This window comes from Anastrepha ludens, chromosome 3 (assembly GCF_028408465.1).
Source record: "Anastrepha ludens isolate Willacy chromosome 3, idAnaLude1.1, whole genome shotgun sequence".
NCBI classification, from domain to species: Eukaryota; Metazoa; Arthropoda; class Insecta; order Diptera; family Tephritidae; genus Anastrepha; species Anastrepha ludens.
The window spans coordinates 113,440,238-113,462,834 of record NC_071499.1 but is presented as its reverse complement, the minus strand read 5'-3'; the positions used below and the strand labels follow the sequence as shown (position 1 = coordinate 113,462,834).

General features: G+C 36.9%; 1 protein-coding gene across 1 annotated transcript; it reads right to left on the bottom strand.

The window, feature by feature from the left end:
* Nucleotides 1-12,623: 12,623 nt before the first annotated feature.
* Nucleotides 12,624-22,247, bottom strand: LOC128856716 (general transcription factor IIF subunit 1-like). The gene is made up of 2 exons (XM_054092030.1): nt 22,138-22,247; nt 12,624-12,824 (listed from the first exon to the last, which is right to left on the bottom strand). Exons 1-2 carry the CDS (start codon nt 22,189-22,191, stop codon nt 12,642-12,644), a joined length of 237 nt encoding a protein of 78 aa, XP_053948005.1. The 5' UTR covers nt 22,192-22,247; the 3' UTR covers nt 12,624-12,641.
* Between the last annotated feature and the right edge of the window lie 350 nt (nt 22,248-22,597).

The following is a 22,597-nucleotide window of genomic DNA, read 5'->3' as shown; positions in this document are numbered from 1 at the left end:
AGATGGTCGCTTCTTAACATATCAGTGCCAAAGACCTCAAACCTGATTAGAGCAAAGGCGGGGCAGACACACAGGAAGTGGTCCGCCGTCTCATCCTCCGCTTCACAAGCTGGGCAGAGTACACTGTCTGAGATGCCCAACCTTTCCATGTGCTTCGCCCACAGAAAGTGGCCCGACATCAGTTCAACCAAGCACATTTATAATATTGGGTAGTCGAAAAGTCTTTTCGTATTTCTCATCAAACTTCAACTCATTTTTTTTATATTTACTATATAATGAACTTTATTAAGCCAAATATGTACCATTTTGGTCGACCACCTTTTGCCATTTTTCTTCTAGAGACATTATTCCATCAGTGTAAAACTTTTGTGGTTTCTCGGCGAAAAACTGCGACAAACAATTTTTATAGGCTTCTCTTGAAGCCAACTTTACTCTACTAAGGGAGTTCTGCATTGACCGAAACAAATGGTATTCCGATGGTGCAAGGCCAGGGCTATAAGGAGGATGCATCAAAACTTCCCAGCCAAGCTCTCCCAGTTTTTGTCGAGTCATCAAAGATGTGTGTGGCCTAGCGTTGTCCTGATGGAAGACGACGCCCTTTCTGCTGATCAGTTCTGGCCGTTTTTTTTCGATTGCTTGCTTCAATCTCATCAGTTGTTGACAGTAAAGTGTAGAATCAATCGTTCGAGCAGGCTGGAGCAGCTCATAGTGGATGATTTCTTTCCAATCCCACCAAACACACAGCATAACCTTTCGAGGCGTCAATCCTGGCTTTGCGACCATTTGTTGAGCTTCACCACCCTTGCACCATGATCTTTTTCGTACCTTATTCTCGTATTTGATCCACTTTCCGTCTAATGTTACCATTGGCTTCAGAAATGGTTCGATTTCATTTCGTTTCAGCAAAGAATCGCAGATGTTAATTCGGTCCATTAAATTTTTCACAGACAATTCATGTGGTGCCTAAATATCGAGCTTTGTTTTGTAACCAGCCTTTTTTAAATGGTTCAAAACCGTTTGATGATGAATGTTTAGTGCCTTGGCGATATCATAGCAGCTTATGTGACGGTCCTGGTTAATCTTTTCCATAATTTCATCGACTTTTTTAACGATAGGTCGACCGGAGCGAGGTGCATCTTTCACATCGAAATTTCCAGAACGGACGCGAGCGAACCATTGATGTGCTACACGAACTGATACAGCATCGTCTCCGTAAACTTCACAAATTTCTTTGGTGGCTTGCGTGGCATTCTTCCCTTTTTTATACAAAAATTTCAAAATATAGCGAATTTCTTCATTACATTTTCAAATAAGTTACTACTGTTCGTACTTTCCTTATTCTGTCAATGCCGTCTCTCTCTCTCTCTATTATTAATAAAATGCAGAAAATGAGAAATAGCCAAATATCTTCTGAAAGGCATTGGAGTGTATATAATAGATCTTTTTGACCAGTTCCATTGCAGCTAGGGTTTTTTTACTTGTGACATAATGATGGTAAGCGCAAAAAACGTTCTCATCTCATCGGAAGTTACAGGAAACCGTTCTTTGATCAATTCTTTTTTAATATGGTGTTCACAGGTTTTGACATGTTCTGCATACAAATTAATTTCTTTTACTAACATTTCCCAAAAATCATCTTTCAAAATTTCGTCTAATACACATAGGGCATCAGGTTTATTCCCTAGTTTACGTAAAATGCAAGAATTTATACCTGGAACTTCCGTAAACCCAGTTATTTCGGTAATATTATCTTTATCTTCCCAGATCCATTCGTCCGATAAAGTGCTTGAATGATTATCAACTTCATCATTGTAGCTTCTTAGGCATTTTGCTCGTTTTCTAATTCTGGGACCTACACTACTATCTTCGCTATTTGCATTTCTTTCACTTTCACATGAATTATCACTTACAGTTTCCCATGAACTATCACTTTAACATTCCAATTGTTCTATTGTGTCTTACTCATATATTTCACAGTCAGAATTATCACTTTCGTATAATAAATTTCCAATTGTTTCAGACATTTTTAGGATTATTTTATACGAATTGATTTTAATATGTTAAAACTTCTTTTCAACTCCGAACAATTACGCTATAGCTTAAGAACTGAAGTAAACTCGTAAAATATTTAAATTAGACAAACTCCCGGTTTAAAAAACTCTTAAAACCCTTATCTATATTAAGGTCAATTTAGCTTATATTCTAGCAACAATAATAACATTTTTATTTTTACAAGTTTAAAGAAATTGATATGATTTTAAACATTAAAATATACGGCGACGCCCGTCAAATTCGAATTTAGTACTTTTAATTTAGTATTTATATCAGAAAATATTTTTTCCTATCACATACTGCGAAAGTTTATGCGGGAGTCTACTTTCTTTATATTGATATAAAGTTTTAAAAATATATTTAATAAATAGCTTGGGCGTGAAATCTGGTATCCTTAAAATCCGTTTTATGAAACACCTTTGCAGTTTGTCGACCTCATCCGATAAAGTAAAGCCCCACACTTGGGCAGCATAAGATTGTTTTTATCTGCAGATAGCTTGAAAAAATTTAAGACAATTATTGTTTACTTTGGCTGCGTTGTTTCTGACTTACAAATGATTTCCGAATGTGATTTTTGGTGCCAGTATGACATCCACATAGCGATCTTCCGCCACAACCCTGACCACTTCCCCATTATACCACCACATTTCTAACTGCGATATTCGGTCACCTTTTCTAAAAATCATAATCATATAGGTAGTTCAGGTACACCGTAAATAAGAGTGGTGATAACAAACATCGCTGATTCACTCCTGTGCCGGTCTCAAAATAATCAGACACTTCTTGTCCGGTCAACACAGCTATTTTGGTATATATTTGCGATAAAATTTACGATTTTGCTGGATATACCCATTTGACGTAGTTTATACAGCAACGGTTTTGTGGGGACTCTATCAAACGCCGTTTTAAAATCCATAAAATAGGCGTATACTTTTTTGTTTTCGTTGAATTTTGCGTGTACAATGGCCGCCAAATTATAAATCTTGTCCTCAGTTGAAACGTTTTTTCTGAAACCTGCTTGAAACTCCGTTAATATGTTATACTCTTCGACCCAATTCGCTAACCTTTTGTGTATTATTAAATATTATTATGTATATGACTAAATATTAAAATCTAAAATTTAATGTGCAAGTATAAGATCACTTTTTTCAAGGTTTTTAATTCTTCACTTCGAATTTTCCTGTGAGTGTCGTGGCGTAAATCACATTGTTCATCAATTTATTTACCACCAAGCGCGTACCGTAACGCGAAACGACTGATACCTCCGCAGTAGCAGAGACTGCACGGCATGGCTACAAGGAGAGACGTGCTGCCTTCAGGCTACTGGAGCACCTAAAAACGATTCCAGAGGGGGAGTGGTCTGACAAGCAGAAGCACTCTTTTAGCTGGGCGACAAGGGTAACGGAGGAGTCCCCTCGGGGTTCTGAACCGAACCCAAAACGTCAGTTGTCGGACGACCCACCCAGCAACCCCAGCACGTTGAAGAAGCCCCGAAACTCCAAGACTTCTCCAGCCACATACAGTGAAGCTGTCAGAGGCCAACAACTATGGGCGGTGGTTGACAAAAGCAACCCTGACGGCACTATTTCGCCTGACAACTGGAAGAAAGTGGAAGCCAGGCTCTCAAGCGTTTTCTTCCAAATCCTGAAGGAGAATCCTGGTCCTGCTAATTTCTGTCGCGATAATGGATGGCATCAGAGCCACGTGAAACTTATCGCCTGTGCCGATCAGAGATCAACTGATCTATATAAAATAGCGATTTCAAGGATAGGCGAAGTATGGCCTGGGTCTAAACTCGAGGTAATTTCAAGGGATGACATCCCCAGTTTACCAAGAGCTAGGGCCTGGTTACCAGCGGAGCCATCGGACCCTCAGAGGATCCTTGAAATGCTTCGGGTATGTAATCCGGAGCTTCCTACATCGTCGTGGAAGGTCACAAAGCTGGACGATCCCAAAGGTGAGTACCGAAGCGCTACCTTCGTAGTCTGCAAGGACTCCGTGGACGCACTGGCGCGATCTGACGGTGTAGTAAGCTATGGGTTTTCGTCCATAACACTGAGGGTCTACAACAAAGACAAGACGTCTAATTTAAAGGACCCGGTTGGAGCTGAGATAGCCCCCACGGCGGAATCTGGCTCCGGTCCTAACACGGCTACAGCGCTAAGGAAGGCATCTGCTGACGGCAGTATCTCTTTCTTGTTAGATAGAGTACTTGATACTACTCTCACTGATGAGGAAGAGCTACTGGCGTCAGACTCAGATGAGCCCAACAAAACGGTGGTGGAGAGGAAGCCCAGTAACCATGATGTTACGGGTTCTTCAAATTAACCTTCACCACTCAAAGGTTGCGTCCGCCAACCTCATAATCCACCTGGCCAAAGGTGGACCTCATATTGTCCTGATTCAATAACCATGGGTATCACATGGACTTGTGTGCGGACTAAGGACTCAAAAATATAAACTGATGTATGCTCGCAACAAAGGTAATCCTAGAGCGTGCATACTAATAAGAAAAGGGATAAATGCTTTCATGCTCTCTAATTACAGCGACACCGATCAATTGACCATTAGCCTGGAGTCGGGAAATGAACGGATGTGGCTATCTTCCTGTTACCTCGCACATGACCACGAGGAGCTACCGAGATTAATATTCAAAGATCTGGTAGCGCAGGCGCAGAAGCTTGGCGCAAAGCTAAGTATTGGTGCGAATGTAAATGCGCATCACGAGATATAAGGCAATCTTGGAAATCCTTTTGTGAAGAGGTTGAGGGGGCAACTGAGGCCTCCAGACTTCGTAAGATTTTAACGGGAAGCCCTCAAAATTGGGAACTGCTACAGAAAAGTGATGGTACTTTCACTACAACCAGTAAAGAGTCTCTAGAACTTTTACTCGACACTCATTTTCCAGGCTGCTCAGACGTTACTGGGCATGACATGGAAGATACAGTACACTGCCGTGAAGTCAGAATAGATGCTATATCTGAGGATCGGCTCTTATGGGCGATTGAAAATTTCAAACCTTTTAAATCACCGGGCCCAGATGGTATTTACCCGGTGGAACTGCAAAAGGCCGCCGAATATCTAGCACACGGGCTACTAGCAATCTACAAAGGTTGCTTTCTCTACGGTCATATACCTCTTAAGTGGAGACAAGTCAAAATTGTTTTCATTCCAAAAGCTGGTGGAAACTCACATACCCATCCAAAAGACTTAAGACCGATATCTCTCTCCTCCTTCCTATTGAAAACTTTGGAGAGGTTGATAGAATTTCACTTAAGCCTAACTATAGATAGAAATCTTATCTCTACGTCACAACATGCCTACACGAAAGGGAAATCGGTAGAGACAGCTCTACATAACCTTATTTACACGGCAGAGAGTTCACTGCACAAACAGGAATTTACTTTAGCCGCTTTCCTTGATATTGAAGGGGCCTTTAACAATGTCGAAGGGGGGGCAATTACTGCAGCACTCACTGATCTTAGGGTAGAACCGGGATTGGTGGGCTTCATTGGCAAAATGCTAAATAGTAGAATCATTGAAGTGGAACTAGGAGAATCGGTGCTCAGGAGAATCGGTGCTCAGGAGATTGGTAAGTAGAGGTACACCGCAAGGTGGAGTCCTCTCACCGTTTTTATGGAACGCAGTTGTAAATAAACTTCTGTTAATACTGGAATCGGTGGGCTGTAAGGTGACAGCTTACGCCGACGATGTTGTTATTGCTGTCTCTGGTAAATTTGTATCTACATTAAGAGACCTAATACAAAATGCTCTAGAAATACTTTCTAGGTGGGCAGGAAAGTGTGGTCTAGGAGTTAACCCAGACAAAACACAACTTATATTGTTCACTAGGAAACACAAAATCCCTCAGCTAAGTCCAATTATGCTCAAAGGGGAAGCTCTTGTGATTTCGGAAGAAACCAAGTACTTGGGACTAAACATAGATAGGAAACTGACTTGGAAGTCAAACATCTTAGAAAGAGTCAGGAAAGCGAACCTAGCTTTTTATGCCTGTAAGAGAGCTTTAGGTAAGACCTGGGGAATTAAACCTAAGGTTGCTCATTGGCTCTACACTGCTGTCGTCAGACCCATTCTTCTATATGGAAATGTTGTCTGGTGGTGTGCTATGCAGAAAAAAACCTATTCTAACTTATTGAATAAGGTGCAGAGATCAACGGAACTAGCAAATACTCAGCGGCCTGTGCCGCTATAAGGCTCAGAGCGAGCTCACAATGGAGAACTGTCACACATGGACATTCAACCATTTTAGACTCCTACACGGATATTCCCAAAGACTGTGATTATCACCCTCCCATTCTTTGCTTCGAAAGGAATTTCCTAATGAAAATCCCTTCTAGACTGGAATGGCTTGAAGAAGATCCAACACCCAACACACCCGTTAAGATCTACACGGACGGATCCAAAATGGACACCGGTGTGGGATCAGGGTTATTTTGCGAAGAGCTTTTTATTAGTGAATCATTTAAACTACCGGATCACTGTAGTGTTTTTCAAGCGGAAATAAACGCTACTCATGAAGCCTTAAAATGGTTAAAGATAAACAGAATATCATCAACGGATATCTGCATTCTATCAGACAGCCAAGCTGCCCTACGAGCCCTGGATGCATTCCAAACAACATCAAAGAGTGTCTTACGTTGTCGCCAATCTCTAAATGAGATGGCCAAATAATATCGTATAATCTTGTGCTGGGTTCCAGGCCACAGAGATATACCAGGGAACTGTAGGGCAGACCAACTTGCAAGAGAAGGTACCTGCTTGCCAGACATAAGTAATCTTATGGAGATACCTCTGGCAACTTGTAAGCTTCTCATTAAGGACGCACTAATCAATTCTGCAAATCAGAAATGGATTAGCGCTAACACCTGTGAAATTGCTAGGCAAACATGGCCAAGACTAAATTTACGTCTGTCCAAGAGTATTATAAAACTGAGTAGACTTCAAATCAGGACCGTAGTAGGGGCCCTCACAGGACATTGTCTCATAGGAAATCATGCAAAGAGATTAGGCGTTTACACGCATGATTTCTGTCGTAGCTGCAGAAATGAGGAGGAGTTAGAAACAATTCAACACCTTTTTTGCACATGCCCAGCTCTAGCCAGAAGCAGGAACCGATTTTTAAAATCCTACTTCTTAACGAATATAGATAATCTATACATTTTAGGTATCAAGAACCTTTTACGCTTTGTCAAAAGCTCAGGATGGTTTAATATGGAGAGGGAAATGTAGCTCAGCCCCCGCGGCTTCACAACGGACCCATTTCGTGGTCTAAGTGGCATCGTTGTCTCTATGTGCGATGCGGCTGCCAAACCTAACCTAACCTAACCTAAGCGCGTACCGTTGCAAAGTTTTGGTGGGCTTACTATGTTCCGAAGCGGTGGTAAGCCAGGCACATCCAAGGAGTTTAAAAATTCAATTGGATAGTTGGTGGCTTCATCTTCATTTGTTACACAGTCAATGGATTTGAATGAATGCATTGTTTCAATGATATCATTTTGAATTATGTAGTTTAGGTCCTCTACATCTGTATTCTGAGCCGCTAAAATTGCTCGCTCACTCAACCATTCATTATTTTTGTAGTTATTAATGATATTTGGAAATACTTTATTGATAAGTTCGTCTTTCGATAAGACAAAGTTACAGAAATTCTGAGGAAATGAAATCAATTCGCTCGATTCATCGACAGGTACTCGACCATTACCGATAGTCAGTAATTGCTCAGAGAAATCTTCAGTAGATGTATCATTAAGTAATGCAACTCTCATATTTGTTGTCAGCTGAAGTTTCTTCACATAGCGCCATAGATTCGATGATTTGAGGCAAGCGTTTATTTCGTCAGCAGCCGTTGATCTTTGAATTACTGGCAGTATTTGGCGGAAATCGCTAGACAGTAAAATCATTGCGCCTCCTAAAAAGTCAATTGTGGCAATTTCACTCTTCCACTAAGGCAGCACAATCCGGGCGTTTCTCCAGAAAACTTCAATGCACCAAAATAGTCGCAAACAACGTTCATTGGCTCAATGCAAACGCTAGGATGCAAGCAGTAATCAGTGTTGCAATCATATCGAAACGCTGCTCGATTCAAATCAGCACTTGATAATTCTCTTCTTGTGCGTCGAAAATCATCGACGATTTCGCATTGCCAACCGAGCCGTTTCACGGGCTGCCTCGCTTTGCTCTTGTGATTGAGAAGCACGAAGTCGACCCATACTAACGCGGCGCTCTTCACGGGCAATTCCTTGTGCTTCTTCAGTCGTTTCATTCATTCGCAATGTTTCGTATCCTTCTTGCATTACGGCTTAGTTGGGAACGATTTGTCTATTTCGTCTTGGTCGCGGCATTGATAATGATGATTCAAAGACAATACAAATTACTGTGATTATATATTTCTGACAAAATTTATCCTATCAAATTTTCTACTTAACCATAGACAAAATTACGTTTAGCTGTCATTTGAGTTTTGATATTCCATAATAGAAGCGTTTTTGTTATACCACATTTTATATTGACTTCACGGAAATGCGTTCGAATGGAATAAAAAGTATCCTATGTCCGTCTCCTGGTTCTAAGCTACCTCCCATCAATTTTCAGCCAAATCGGTTCAGCCGTTCTCGAGTTATAAATAGTGTAACTAGCATGACTTTCTTTTATATATTTAGATGTATGCAGGTATAAATTAGATAAAAAATATTTCTTTTTATTTATTTCATTCCTTCCATTTAAAAAATTGTTGTTCAGTCTTTAAAAAAAATTTTACATTTAAGGGGTCCCGGTGGTCTAGAATTTTCAAACAATCGATTTTTTTGATATTCCGTAAGTATAGACTTTTAAGAATATACAGCCAAATACTGTATTTCGATTAAACAGCCGTTTTAGCAGATAGAGTCAGATTCGTCACGCGGTCACTCTCAAAACTTTAAACTCACTTATCTCAAAACTACTTTTTTCGACCTGACGTTGTCAAAAAAAAAAAAAACTATTCAACTGAACAGTCTGAAATTTTAATATGTTTTTCACAACATCAATGGCTATCGCCCGTACTAGAATCGTATTATTATTTCAATTATTTCGTATTTCTTTGATTAAAAAACTGAAAAAAACCAAATTTTTAGAGTGTCAAATTTAAAATCGCGCCATTTCGTCACATTTTTGTTTTTTATTATTTTAGTACGAGACATAGCTACAGTCAAAGAGAAAAGCCAAAATGAATAACACCGCCCAGGTAAGATTTTTCGGTAGGATCAACTTCAGCGTCATTTTCAAAATTATTAAAATAAAAAAAGCCTACAAAATTGAAATATCGTTTTTCATTTTTTTTATTGAAAAAAAAAAGTCCTGAAATGCCTTTAATTTTCGAGCTCTAGACCATCGGGACCCCTTAAACTCAAAAATTTTTTATTAATTTTTAAATGGCAATATTTATTAAAACAAACTTTACTCAAGTAATCTAAAATTAAGTATGAGAATGCCTATGTAGTTCCAACTATTGACATTATAATAGAACATTCTGACTGTACATATAATTCTTAGAAAAAAAGTCACTAGCTCAATAGCTCAAAAGTCAATTTAACCCTGATAGACTTTTTTTCGAACAATGATGAAAAAAATGTCCCGCCTATTTGTCAAGCTTAACACTCGAATTGACTTTCTTGACGAAGTACCTCTCCAAGAGCTGAAATTTGAAAGCTCCTCCTCAAACCGCCGCTTCAAACACTCTCGTTTATATTTTAGTGGGCTAGTGACTGAAACACTTCTAACACTCTATAAGGCGCTCATCATGCCCGTCCTGACTATGGCGCAGAAGCTTGGACAACGGCGAGTATTGCAGGCGATGGAACAATGAGCTGTATGAGCTTTACGATATGGGTGTACGACATGGGTGTAGCACAGCGAATAAAGATCCAAGGGATACGTTGGCTGAGCTATGTCATTCGAATGGATGCAAACGCTCCGGCTCTGAAAGTATTCGGAGGAAAAGGAGGGCCTCTTCTGCGTTGGACAGATCAAGTGGAGAGGGACTTGGATTCACTTGGTGTGTCCAACTGGTGCCGGTTAGCATGAGAAAGAAACGACTGGCGCGGCGCGTTTTGTTAAACTCGGTCAAAAACATTAAGCGGTTATGGCGCCAATCAAGAAGAAGAAGAAGTGACTGAAATTAAATAAAAAAAAAGTTTATTCCCTTTCCAATTTCATACCATACAATTTTACCTCACTAGTGGACTACAGAACGAATCCATTATTCGCTATATTCAAACAAAGCCAATAGGTAGGTAGGTTTGGCAGCCGCATCGCACATAGAGACAACGATGCCACTTAGACCACGGAATGGGTCCGTTGTGAGCCGTGGGGGCTGGGCTACATTTCCCTTTCCATATTGAACCATCCTGAGCTTTTGACAAACCGTAAAAGGTTGTTGATACCTAAAGTGTATAGATTATCTATATTCGTTAAGAAGTAGGATTTTAAAAATCGGTTCCTGCTTCTGGCTAGAGCTGGGCATGTGCAAAAAAGGTGTTGAATTGTTTCCAATTCCTCCTCATTTCTGCAGCTACGACAGAAATCATGCGTGTATACGCCTAATCTCTTTGCATGATTTCCTATGAGACAATGTCCTGTGAGGGCCCCTACTACGGTCCTGATTTGAAGTCTACTCAGTTTTATAATACTCTTGGACAGACGTAAATTTAGTCTTGGCCATGTTTGCCTAGCAATTTCACAGGTGTTAGCGCTAATCCATTTCTGATTTGCAGAATTGATTAGTGCGTCCTTAATGAGAAGCTTACAAGTTGCCAGAGGTATCTCCATAAAATTACTTATGTCTGGCATACAGGTACCTTCTCTTGCAAGTTGGTCTGCCCTACAGTTCCCTGGTATATCTCTGTGGCCTGGAACCCAGCACAAGATTATACGATATTATTTGGCCATCTCATTTAGAGATTGGCGACAACGTAAGACACTCCTTGATGTTGTTTGGAATGCATCCAGGGCTCGTAGGGCAGCTTGGCTGTCTGATAGAATGCAGATATCCGTTGATGATATTCTGTTTATCTTTAACCATTTTAAGGCTTCATGAGTAGCGTTTATTTCCGCTTGAAAAACACTACAGTGATCCGGTAGTTTAAATGATTCACTAATAAAAAGCTCTTCGCAAAATAACCCTGATCCCACACCGGTGTCCATTTTGGATCCGTCCGTGTAGATCTTTACGGGTGTGTTAGGTGTTGGATCTTCTTCGAACCATTCCAGTCTCGAAGGGTACCCCCGATACCATCTACATACTTTTCCCAGTCTGTTTTCCTGATATTTCTACCAGGCTTAGGTTTCGGTAGATTTTTGCTAACCTCAAACGAGATATATCTATGATCAGAGAAGGAATGTTCTTCTAAAACTTTCCAGTTCCTGATTCTGTTAATAACGGAGTCAAAAGCAAAAGTAGCGTCTAACACTTCCTGTCTATTACTAATGACAAAAGTAGATTTATTACCTTTATTGCAAATCTGTAGTTTAGTTCCTATCAGATAATCAAAGAGACACTCACCTCTAGCGTTAGTATCAGTACTGCCCCATATGTCGTGATGCGCATTTACATCCGCACCAATAGTTCGCTTTGCGCCAAGCTTCTGCGCCTGCGCTACCAGATCTTTGAATATTAATCTCGGTAGCTCCTCGTGGTCATGTGCGAGGTAACAGGAAGATAGCCACATCCGTTCATTTCCCGACTCCAGGCTAATGGTCAATTGATCGGTGTCGCTGTAATTAGAGAGCATGAAAGCATTTATCCCTTTTCTTATTAGTATGCACGCTCTAGGCTTACCTTTGTTGCGAGCATACATCAGTTTATATTTTTGAGTCCTTATGGTTCTTGAATCAGGACAATATGATGTCCACCTTTGGCCAGGTGGATTATGAGGCTGGCGGACGCAACCTAACAACAAAGCCAGTAACTGCAAAAAAATGTAGAAGGAATAAAGTTCACCGAGGATAGTTCGCACTCTTTCGTTTTTAGAATTTTCCAAGAATATCTCTAAGATCAGCAAGCGTCGAAGCATTGCTCTACTGTAACGATTTAATATCAGCTTGACGGGTAGCGAAAATCATAAAAGATTGTATTACGATGGAAGAATATTTCAACTGCATAGTAGCGCCTCTATTGCTGTTAGTTCAGCTTAAAATGTGCTGCCGTAGCCGCTTAGAGTCATCCGATTTAATGAGAGTTATTTCAAGTGAATCCCGCTACCCAGCTTGTCGTTTAGTAGCAATGCAACTGGGTTCAGGTCAAAGACGTTCTTCCACTTGTTTCTCTAAGAGAGGCATAAATAGCGAGTCCTATATTTTTGGGCTTTCTGGAATAGACGCAGGCTATTCATTCCGTAGACGCTACCAGTTTGAGTAATAGTGTAACTAAAGTATCATATGTAGTACTTTCATTTTTGGATACAACCAATTTAAGGGTTAAACAAATTTTAATTTAATTAACGAATTTAAATAAATATACAATAAAATATTTTAATTGAAATATATTTATAATAAATACAGTTTATTAGAGTGACTTTAAAATTTGTTCAGCATTATGTTGTGGTTGCTGCCGTTGTTGTTGTTGTAGTTGTAGTAGTTGTAGTTGTTGTTGCTGGAGTTGTACGACGTCGTTTCAGTCCTCCAATACAATTGGCGCTTGAAGCTCTCGCAAGAGTTTTAGCAAAGGAAGGATGCGCTGGGTTCGATGCAGCTATTAGTGTCACAGGGTCCGAGAACTAAAGCGGCGGAAATTATAAACAAAAGCAGATGGTCAAGTATTAGTTATAATTAATTTCTTTTTAATTATAACTTTTTGATGCATTTTTAATTGGTTTTAGTGATTTTTATTAGACAAATTTGTATTAAGACACATTTTGATTAAAAAAAATGGATTGAAATTACTTTTTATGGAAAAAAAATTGCATTAAGAAAATGAATTAAATTTCTAAGTTAACTAGGCCACATTAAATAGTTTTTTAATAAGCTTTATTTTAAAATTTAAAATTAAATGTGGAAGTATGCGTTCTAATTTCTTTTTCAGTTTGCTTCAATTGTAAAAATTTTAATAAAAATCTTTAGTAAAAACTACAATAAAAAAATTAATTAACGTGAATAATTAAAGCATGCCTTTTTAGTACGATGCATCTTTATTTTTTTACTTTGTTTTTAATAAAAAAAGAACAGAGCATTTATATAAAATAGTATTAAATGAAGTGTATCTTTTTGATATTATTTCCTATTCTAAAATTGTATGTAAACCCTTTTTAATCAAAAAACAAACAAAAAAATAGTAAGGAATATTAATCTTAAATCTATAAAAGAGTATAAAATTTTAAGAAACTGTACCTCGTTTTTACTTTTTTTTTAATTGAAAAAAAATTTTAATAAATAAAGTCTTTTTCAAAAAATCTCAAAGTAAAAGAATATTTTTGAATTTTTTGTAGTTTTTGGATTAAAATAATTGTATTATTATATTATTATAATTCGTTTTTAATTTAAAATAATTGTAATAAAAAACTAAAAATCTAAAATAAACTAAGATTTTTTAATCCTCCACAAAATCTTGTAGGGACACAGGTAACCACCGTCTCATAGCTTTAACTTAAAAGTATGGCGCTATGGAAAGACCGACGGTTTAGCCACTCTTTATAGTCACAAACAAGGCACAAACTCTATTCCTAGACTTACCTTCAACAAGCTCTTTAAGACGAGTATACCGTCACAAAGGACGTGGCGGACACCAAGGCCATGGAGAAGGGGGGAATTATAGTATAGAGTGTTTTCGAAGGAATTAGGGCTCGCACTATCGACTACCAGAGTGCTACAGCGCCTATCAGGCAGAGGTTTTACCTATAAAAGAAGTGGCTACAATCTATATAATGTGCTAATATGTTCTCGGATAGCCAGGTGGTCATTAAATCCCTGAATGCGGCTATGCTAAGATCAAAAGTTACACAGAAATGATGGGCAGTCCTAAATGATAATTGTGTCGTATTCAAAGTCAGTCTTATTTGGGTTCCGGGGTATAGAGATCTTCGTCTTCTGAATTGGCGCGATAACCGCTTGTGCGATTTTGGCCGAGTTTAACAAAACGCGTCAGTCGTTTCTTTTTTGTGCTAACCGGCGCCAGTTGATCACACCAAGTGAAGCCAAGTCCTGCTCCACCTGATCTTTCCAACGCAAAGGATGTCTTCCTCTTCCTCTGCCATCACCAGCTGGTAGCGCATCGAATACTTTCAGAGCCGGAGCGTTTGTATCTATTCGGACGATATGACCCAGCCAACGTAGCGGCTCGTAAAACTCGTACAGCTCATCGTTCCATCGCCTGCGATATTCGCCGTTGCCAACGTGCAAAGATCCAAAAATCTTCCGCAGAATCTTTCTCTGAAACTCTCCAAGCGACGGGGCACAGAGATACTGAGGAAAATTATAAAGCCGATGAGCTAGCAAGGGAGGGTACTACTCTTCAACTGCTCAGAAGTACCATAGGGATAGCTATGGCCACGAGCAAATCAATAATTAAGAATAACATTATCCAAGAAGTCAATTGGCCATGAAGAGATGAAGGCACATGCGTAACAGTTAGGTCGCAGGTCGTGGCTTATATAACAAGTCATTGGCTATTTGGCAGGCATCCTTTGGGATTAGGAGTTTCCTCTAATGAATATTGTAAAAGTTGGAAAGATGTCGAAGGGGAAGAAACAGTTGAGTACTTCCTTTGCAATTGTCCAGGTTTAGCTAAATTCACGTTGACTAGGTAAATATTTTTTCAATTCCCTTACGGAACTGTCTTTGTTCAACTTGAATTTCCATCGTTAAATTCGAAGAACACACTCGAGCTTGACTTGTTTACAGTAGCACAGAAAACAAACTAAGTGACATATCACGCTGAAATTTGCCATGTAAGCTTATAACAGTCCTATATAATTGACGCGTACACCCTTTTCGGGTGTTTGGCCGAGCCCCTCCTCCTATTTGTGGTGTGCGTCTTGATATTGTTCTAAATATAAATATTTTTCTGAGGAGCTTTTTCATGGCAGAAATACACTCGTCGGTTTGCCATTGCCTGCTGAGGGGCGACCGGTATTAGAAAAATGTTTTTCTTAATTTTGGTGTTTCACCGAGATTCAACCTACGTTCTCTCTGTGAATTCCGAATGGTAGTCACGCACCAGCCCATTCGGCTACGGTGGCCGCCCAAAAAATTCTATCCAAAACCTTTTTATTTTAAAATATTATAAATTAAAACTTTTTATAATAATTACAATATAATAAAAAATATCCATCATGCAGGGAGGTTTGACGGATATTTTCTCTACCGATGGGTCCAAGAGTGAAATAGGGTCTGGAGTCGGATGGTACTTAAACGATAGTAATAAGTATCACTATGCTATGGGGGAAATGGCAACTGTTTTCCAAACAGTAGTTTTTGCCATCCTGAAAGTAGCCGAATGGATGATCGAGAGGAGATGGAGCGGGAAACAGATTGGAGTCTTCAGTGACAGTCAGGCTGCATTAAAGGCCCTTGAGAGCGCGAAGCAAACCTCAAAGATTGTTCAAGAATATAAGAAGAAGCTTAATTCTGTCGCAAGACAAAACAGGCTTGAACTTATATGGGTTCCGGGACACTTCGGTGTTCAAGGAAACGAAATTGCCGACGAATTGGCCAACCGTGGATTAGCGGTGCCCCAACAGGGGCCAGAGCCAGTAATCGGAATCAGTTCCGCAAGAATCAGGAATTGGATCAGCGATTATGTAGGCAATCTACTTAAAGAGCGATGGTCCGGTCTAGAACGCTGCAGAACTGCAAACTGTTTTATGACAAGTCCGAACAGAAAACTGTCAAACTTTCTACTAAAACTTAGAAGGAAAGACATTTGGTTGATGGTCGGCATCATTACAGGACACAACCCATGGGGTCAGCATATGACCACCATTGGAATCATCGAGGATCCGGTATGCCTGTCATGCTTGGAGGAGGCGGATAAGACTGAGAACTTTCTCTGTGAGGGTACTGCCTTTGCTAGAGCACGGCTACGAGTATTGGGTTCCGATGTCATGAGAATGAGTAATATTCGTTCTCTAAAACTGGAGGATATTTACAGATTTGCCAAAGAATCGGGAAAATTCTCACAGGACTAACTATGCCTATCTCTAACTAAATATCTCTATTCTTTCCTATCTCTTTCTCTGATACTTTTCTCCTTCCCTCCTTGACTATCTACCCGCTTTCCAGAGCTTTAAATACAATGGGCTCTTTAGCCTGAGTGTTTTAGGAGCCACCAAATCTCCTGGTGCTCCTTGGCTCGACTTTTTGAAATTTCAATTTTCAAGACTTTTAATATTTTTTTTTAATTATTATTATTGTTTTTTTTTAATATTATAAATTAAGACCTTTAAATTTTATTTGTTTTTTTTTAATTTTCACTTTGCTAAAATAGTAAAAGTGTTTAACGAATTTAATCGACTAAGCACGACTTTTAATTTTTTTTAAACTTCATTTTGCTTCAATTTAAAAAATTTGAATCTGAATACAAGTTTTTAAAAAAATTTTATTTAAAATAAATTTCTATTTAAATACAAAGCAAACAAAGCAAACGAACGGCAACGTTCGACATCTTGCTCTCTCCTACTTAAGTGAGCGTATATATGTGTATATATGCGCATATGTACATATATAAATTCACGTATTTGTATTTGCATATGCCTTCTTATTGATTACACTAGTCTACAAGGAAAAGTATCCGAAATAATTTAAACTAATATCTGCTTCTCTGTCCATGCAAAATTCGGATTGATAACTAAAATTAATTTATTAGTTTGAGTTTTCGAGATATCCTAACCTAAAAGTGCAAAAAACCCCATTTTTGCCCATATTTGAGGTTATGTAGCCTTGCAGATGTTTTCTTTCACCAAAATTAAAGGATGGTATCTTTAAATACAATCCTTCTTTTTTCAAATGGCGTTTTGTTTGCTCAAATATCATTTTTTTTCGCAGAGATATCGCATTTTGAAATTTTCATGTTTCGAAATTTTCCTACACCTGGAAATCGATTAAGATAACATAGACATGATATATTCGATTACTAATTTTCTTGGATTGAGTCTTATTTTTCCTAAAATTTTGTCTCACACCATAAGTGTGCTGACTCACCACACCCCTACACTATCTAACCTTTGGGTACCGAGTCACACACAGCCCTAACCCCTAGAAAGCACCCCTATCATACCGCGAGCAGGCTAACCCACTTAACCGCAAGCAGGCTTACCCACAAACTCCAAATTTACATACTATTAATCCATATATTTCAGGCCCTCAAACCCAAGAAAATTAGTAAGCGACTATATCATGTCTATGTTATCTTAATCGATTTTCAGGTGTAGGAAAATTTCGAAACATGAAAATTTCAAAATGCGATATCTCTGCGAAAAAAAATGATATTTGAGCAAACAAAACGCCATTTGAAAAAAGAAGGATTGTATTTAAAGATACCATCCTTTAATTTTGGTGAAAGAAAACATCTGCAAGGCTACATAACCTCAAATATGGGCAAAAATGGGGTTTTTTGCACTTTTAGGTTAGGATATCTCGAAAACTCAAACTAATAGAGCAATTCTGAGGCCAGATTTGGATTCAGCGCATCATAAACCTTCGGAAATATGTAGTCTGGTTTCTGGGTCTGAATGTTGGTTAAATTTTGTCGGCCTGTGTTATTATTAATTTGATTTACTTGAAGAATTTAAAATAAAACCAAGTTTGTTAACCCATTTGATCCCATTGTACTCGCTTGAGTACAGAAAAAGCATCTTTTTCGAAACGACGTCAAAAGCCAACGCTTACAAATTTTTAAATGTACTCGCCACTTTATAATACAGAGCAATGTGGAAAAGGAATACACATGTTTCTCCTTCTTTTTTTTTTGAGTCCCGTTATCCGTTATTCACTTGTCTTTGTGTGCACGTTTGCTATTTTTCTTCTTTTCATGGTTTAGTTTGCAATAAGCTCTCTGTTTGACAAAATCTAAGTTATCACGGAAAAAGTTCAGTGTTGTAATATTCATAATACATATAATTTGTATACTTTATAACAAAAATACGAAAAAAGTTGTGGAAAAGTGCATTTCGGTAGGTTTAAATTCTAGTGTACTCGCATGGGTACAGTGGGAACATTCATATATATTTTGTGTGCATATTTCATGTAGATTTGGTAATGGATGTAACAAAATTTTACGGAAAGAGGTTTCACAACCTTTCTGCGGCCACCGACTATATTGAATCAAGCGATCGTAGTCACTTCGACTTCGCTATTATACCGCCAAATACCCACTGGGTCACAGATGAGGAGGACATTGAAGAGGATAATATATTGCGTGATGATATTCCAAGGGATGTTCCGGGCGAAGTTGACTTATTTTTGAGCAGTGACAGTGACAGTGATGATGGTATTCCACTTGCAAGCTTACAAAAAAGGCAAAAGTTGTCAAAAGATCTAAATTCGAAATGGAGAAAGAGAATAACAAGTGCGGAAATTCCAGAAACGCATTTTTACGAACAATCCTAACTTGAAGCGTGTTCTTTATTCGTAACTAATAACCCAGTTGAAATTTTTGAAACTATTTTTGCCTTGCAGCATAACAAACATGATTTTTGTTTCAATGAGGAGGATCTTAAGAGGATCAGAAAGAAAGTCTCCCATTAGGTTCAAGGGTCGTCCTTGATCTTTTGGCAAACATTCCACATCCGACCGATCACATCGTATTTTTCGACAACTTCTTTACGTCATATGACCTTCTTAGAATTTTGAAAGAACAAGGATTTAAGGCTACTGGGACTGTTCGTGAACGGCGGTCCAAAAAATGTCCTCTGAAAACGAACAATGAAGTACAAAAGAAGCAACGGGGAGAGTTTGATTTTATGTAAGTTTATCATAATGATTTATTTGAATAGTTGTTTTGTATCAAATTTTGTAGATGTTCTGACTCAGGAATACTTTTTGTGAAGTGGAATGAAAATAGCGTTGTGACAGTGGGAACAAACTTTCATAGAATTGAACCTTTACATACCGTCAAACGAGGGTCAAGACAAGAGAGGCGCAAGGTGAATGCCCATCAGCCATTGAAGTTGATAGTGGAATACAACTCAGGAATGGGAGGAGTTGACCTCCACGACCAAGCTTTGAATACTTACTATATAAAGTTTAGAGGAAAGAAAAGGGGGTGGCCTCTTTTCACCACAATGATAAGCTCGTGCGTAGTAAACGCATGGAAGCTTTATAAAATGGCAAGTAAGAGTCAATGCGACTTGTTGCAATACCAACGTGAAATTGTGCGATTTTATTTACGCAATTATAATATCCGGGACATATCTTCAAAACGATCGACAACGGCATCAATAGCTGGTTCTTAAAAAAAAATGTTCCAAAAAAGGATATCGAATCAGCTGAGGTGCAGGGAGTGTCACCAAAGAATTCGATGGATTTGCGAGTTATGCAATGTAGCCCTTTGCGTGGAGAGAAAATGTTTCAAAAACTTCCATACTGTTAACCGAACTAATAACCAGGAAATCTTTGAAAGAGTATTTTTATTTAATACTCCATATTTTCATATACAGGCAATGTATGTACATATTATCCCATTGTACTCGATTGGGTACAGCCCAAAAAATGCATTTCTTTGATTTTTTTTCGTGTTTTTCTTTTTTAAGGAGCTTAATTACACTATTTCAATAAACGTTTTATAAACGCATTTAAAAAAAATTGTTTTATATAAGGTTGGGATTTAATGGGTTAATAATACCTGTTGTTTTAATGTTATTATTATTAATTTTTTTATTATATATATTATGAAGGAAAAAATGTATGGTAATATTTACCATATACCTTGTATACTAATATATATATACCTTGTATACCATATATGTTGTATACTAATATATGTATATAAACATGCATATACATATACAATTTCGCGCAATTTTCAAAAAGAACAAATCTATATGTAAAGATGCATACAAATCATATGGACATATCAAATATACGAATCTATTCCGTAGACAAGCAAATGTAAGCTAATGTGCTTGAACTGCAAGCGAGAGCGCGGAACGAACGACAAAGAGCACAATCGGCCCCCGCGTTCGACAACGTTCGACATCTGGCTCTGTCCTACTTGAGTGGGCATATATATGTATGTGTATGCGCATTTGTATATAAATTCACATACTTGTATTTGCATATGCCTTCTTGCTGTGTGCATAGTAATGAACCATTTCTTTGTTGAGAATAGGACGATGATAGAAAAAGTAGGAAATGAAAGGGAGTGTTTCGAGTGTAAAGTGTCTTGAAAAAGGCAAATCGATGATGGTGCCTCTTAGTGTTGTTGACTTATTAACGTCTGATGCACAATCGAAATTGAAGATATCTTTCATGAATTTGATAAATGTTTCGTCATTTTTCACGTTTGTGTAAATGTAACTTGACCTATTCCATTGCAATTCCATTTCTATATCCATACAAAATATCTATCAAACAAATAAAATTAAAATTTTGTTTTGAAAATTGCAACCATTCCATCAATATTTTCTTATGACGTTGTCACGTTAAACTATCGTCAGTAAACCGACTTTACAGACAACCTCTTTTTTTTATATAAAAGAATTTAATTAAAAGAAAGTGTTTTTAAACATTTTTTTTAAATACATTTTATTCTAAAAATTATTTTCTATATGTTATAGAATGACCCTTTAATATTTCCTATAGTTTTTCTATTAACTTAAATATTACAAATTTTATTCAAAAAGTTTGATTAAAAAATGTAAACTAAAACAAAACTTTTTTATTTATTTATTAATTTGTTTTTCCACTCTGATTTATTATTAAAAGTTACCATTTCCATTTATACGTTTAAGGGAAATTTTTTTACATTTTTAAAAACTTATAGATTACGAATGACTTTTAACATTTATTTAAAAAAATTTAAATTTCCTTGAATCTTGAAGTGTTTATGAAAAATATCTTCTTTAAAATAAATTTTTCTTTAAAAAATTGTTGTTTTGATATAAACCAAGGAATGAACCTTTAATATCTTCTTTAATTTTTCACTTACTTAAATTTGAAAAATTTTATTCTGGAGAAAAAAATTTTAAAACGATCAAACATTTATTTTATTCAGAAAGTATGATTAAAAATATTAAAAAAATATATATTTTTTTTTTTCACTTTGATTTATTATTAAAAATATTTCAATTGTACATACAAGTGAGACGTTTTACATTTTTCAAACTCTTTTTTCAAATTTTTATTTAAAGAACTTTTGCTTGAAAATAATATATTTCGAAGAAAGACCCTTAAATTTTGTATTATTTTTTTTCTTTAATTTTAAAAGTTTTGTTCAGAACGTTCGATTTAAAAGTTCCAGTTAAAAATATGTTTTAAAAAAGTAATTTTATATTGTTTCACTCTGATTTATTACAAAAACTATTGAATTAAAAACGTTTAAACAAGTACATACAAATACAATTTTTTACATTTTAAATTTTTGTGTTTTTCATTTTACTTAAATTAAAAAAAAAATTGATATAGAAATTATGTTTTGAAAAAGTGTTTTTATTCGACGAAGTTTTATTTTAAAATATGTTGAGATATATAATTTTTCTATTTTTGTTTTTTTGATTTGGCTTAGATTTTCTCAGAAAATTTTATTAAAAAATTCAAATTAAAAATATTTTTTTTATTCAACGAATTCTGTTTTAAAATATGTTAAAATATATAGTTTTTCTATTTTTTTTTTATTTTTAACTTGGCTTAAATTTTCTCAGAAAATTTTATTAAAGAATTAAAAATTTTAATTAAAAATATTTTTTTTAAGTTCAACAAGTTATATTCCAAATAAAGTATACATGTGACCCTTTTTTATTGTTTTATTCTTATATTTTTTGGAATTTATAAGTAACTAAAAGTATAATTAAGACTTCTTACATTTTTCAATTTTTTATTTCACTTTGCTTAAATTCTAAAAATTTATATATAAAAATATGTTTTATAAAATAAACTCACCGCCAACTGCAGACTAACGCAAATGAGCAAACTTAAAATCACGAGACGCAACATTTTACCGCATAAAAATTTGTGGGCCTTCCCAGTGCTTCAAAACCAATGCAACTGTAACAAATTTACATTTTTAAGCACAACCATCGGCGCACTTTCGTTTATATAGAAAAATTTGTAGTGATGATCAAAGTGATTTTCGATAACATTTGCTGCTACTAAGTGTGAAAAAGTTGACATTGCTTCGGAGCGGCGAAGCGGAAATTTTCTGTGGAAAAGGGACTTTTTTTGAACACAACAGAGAATGCACACAAAAAATTGCGTAAATTTACTAATTGAAAAACCTATGGTAATAACCTAATGTATCTATGCATGTGACTCTGGCATTAAATCGTCATGACACATCGGCATTCACGTTTTTGGTGTAGATGGATGAGAGTTGGCAAAACGAATGAAAAAATGTATCATT

Bases quoted from the DNA above. Each gene is read 5' to 3' on its own strand.
- LOC128856716 (XM_054092030.1), bottom strand. From the start codon at position 22,191: ATGTTGCGTCTCGTGATTTTAAGTTTGCTCATTTGCGTTAGTCTGCAG. The intron at 12,825-22,137 runs GTGAGTTTATTT...CCGCCGCTTTAG, and splicing joins GCGTTAGTCTGCAGTTGGCG to TTCTCGGACCCTGTGACACT.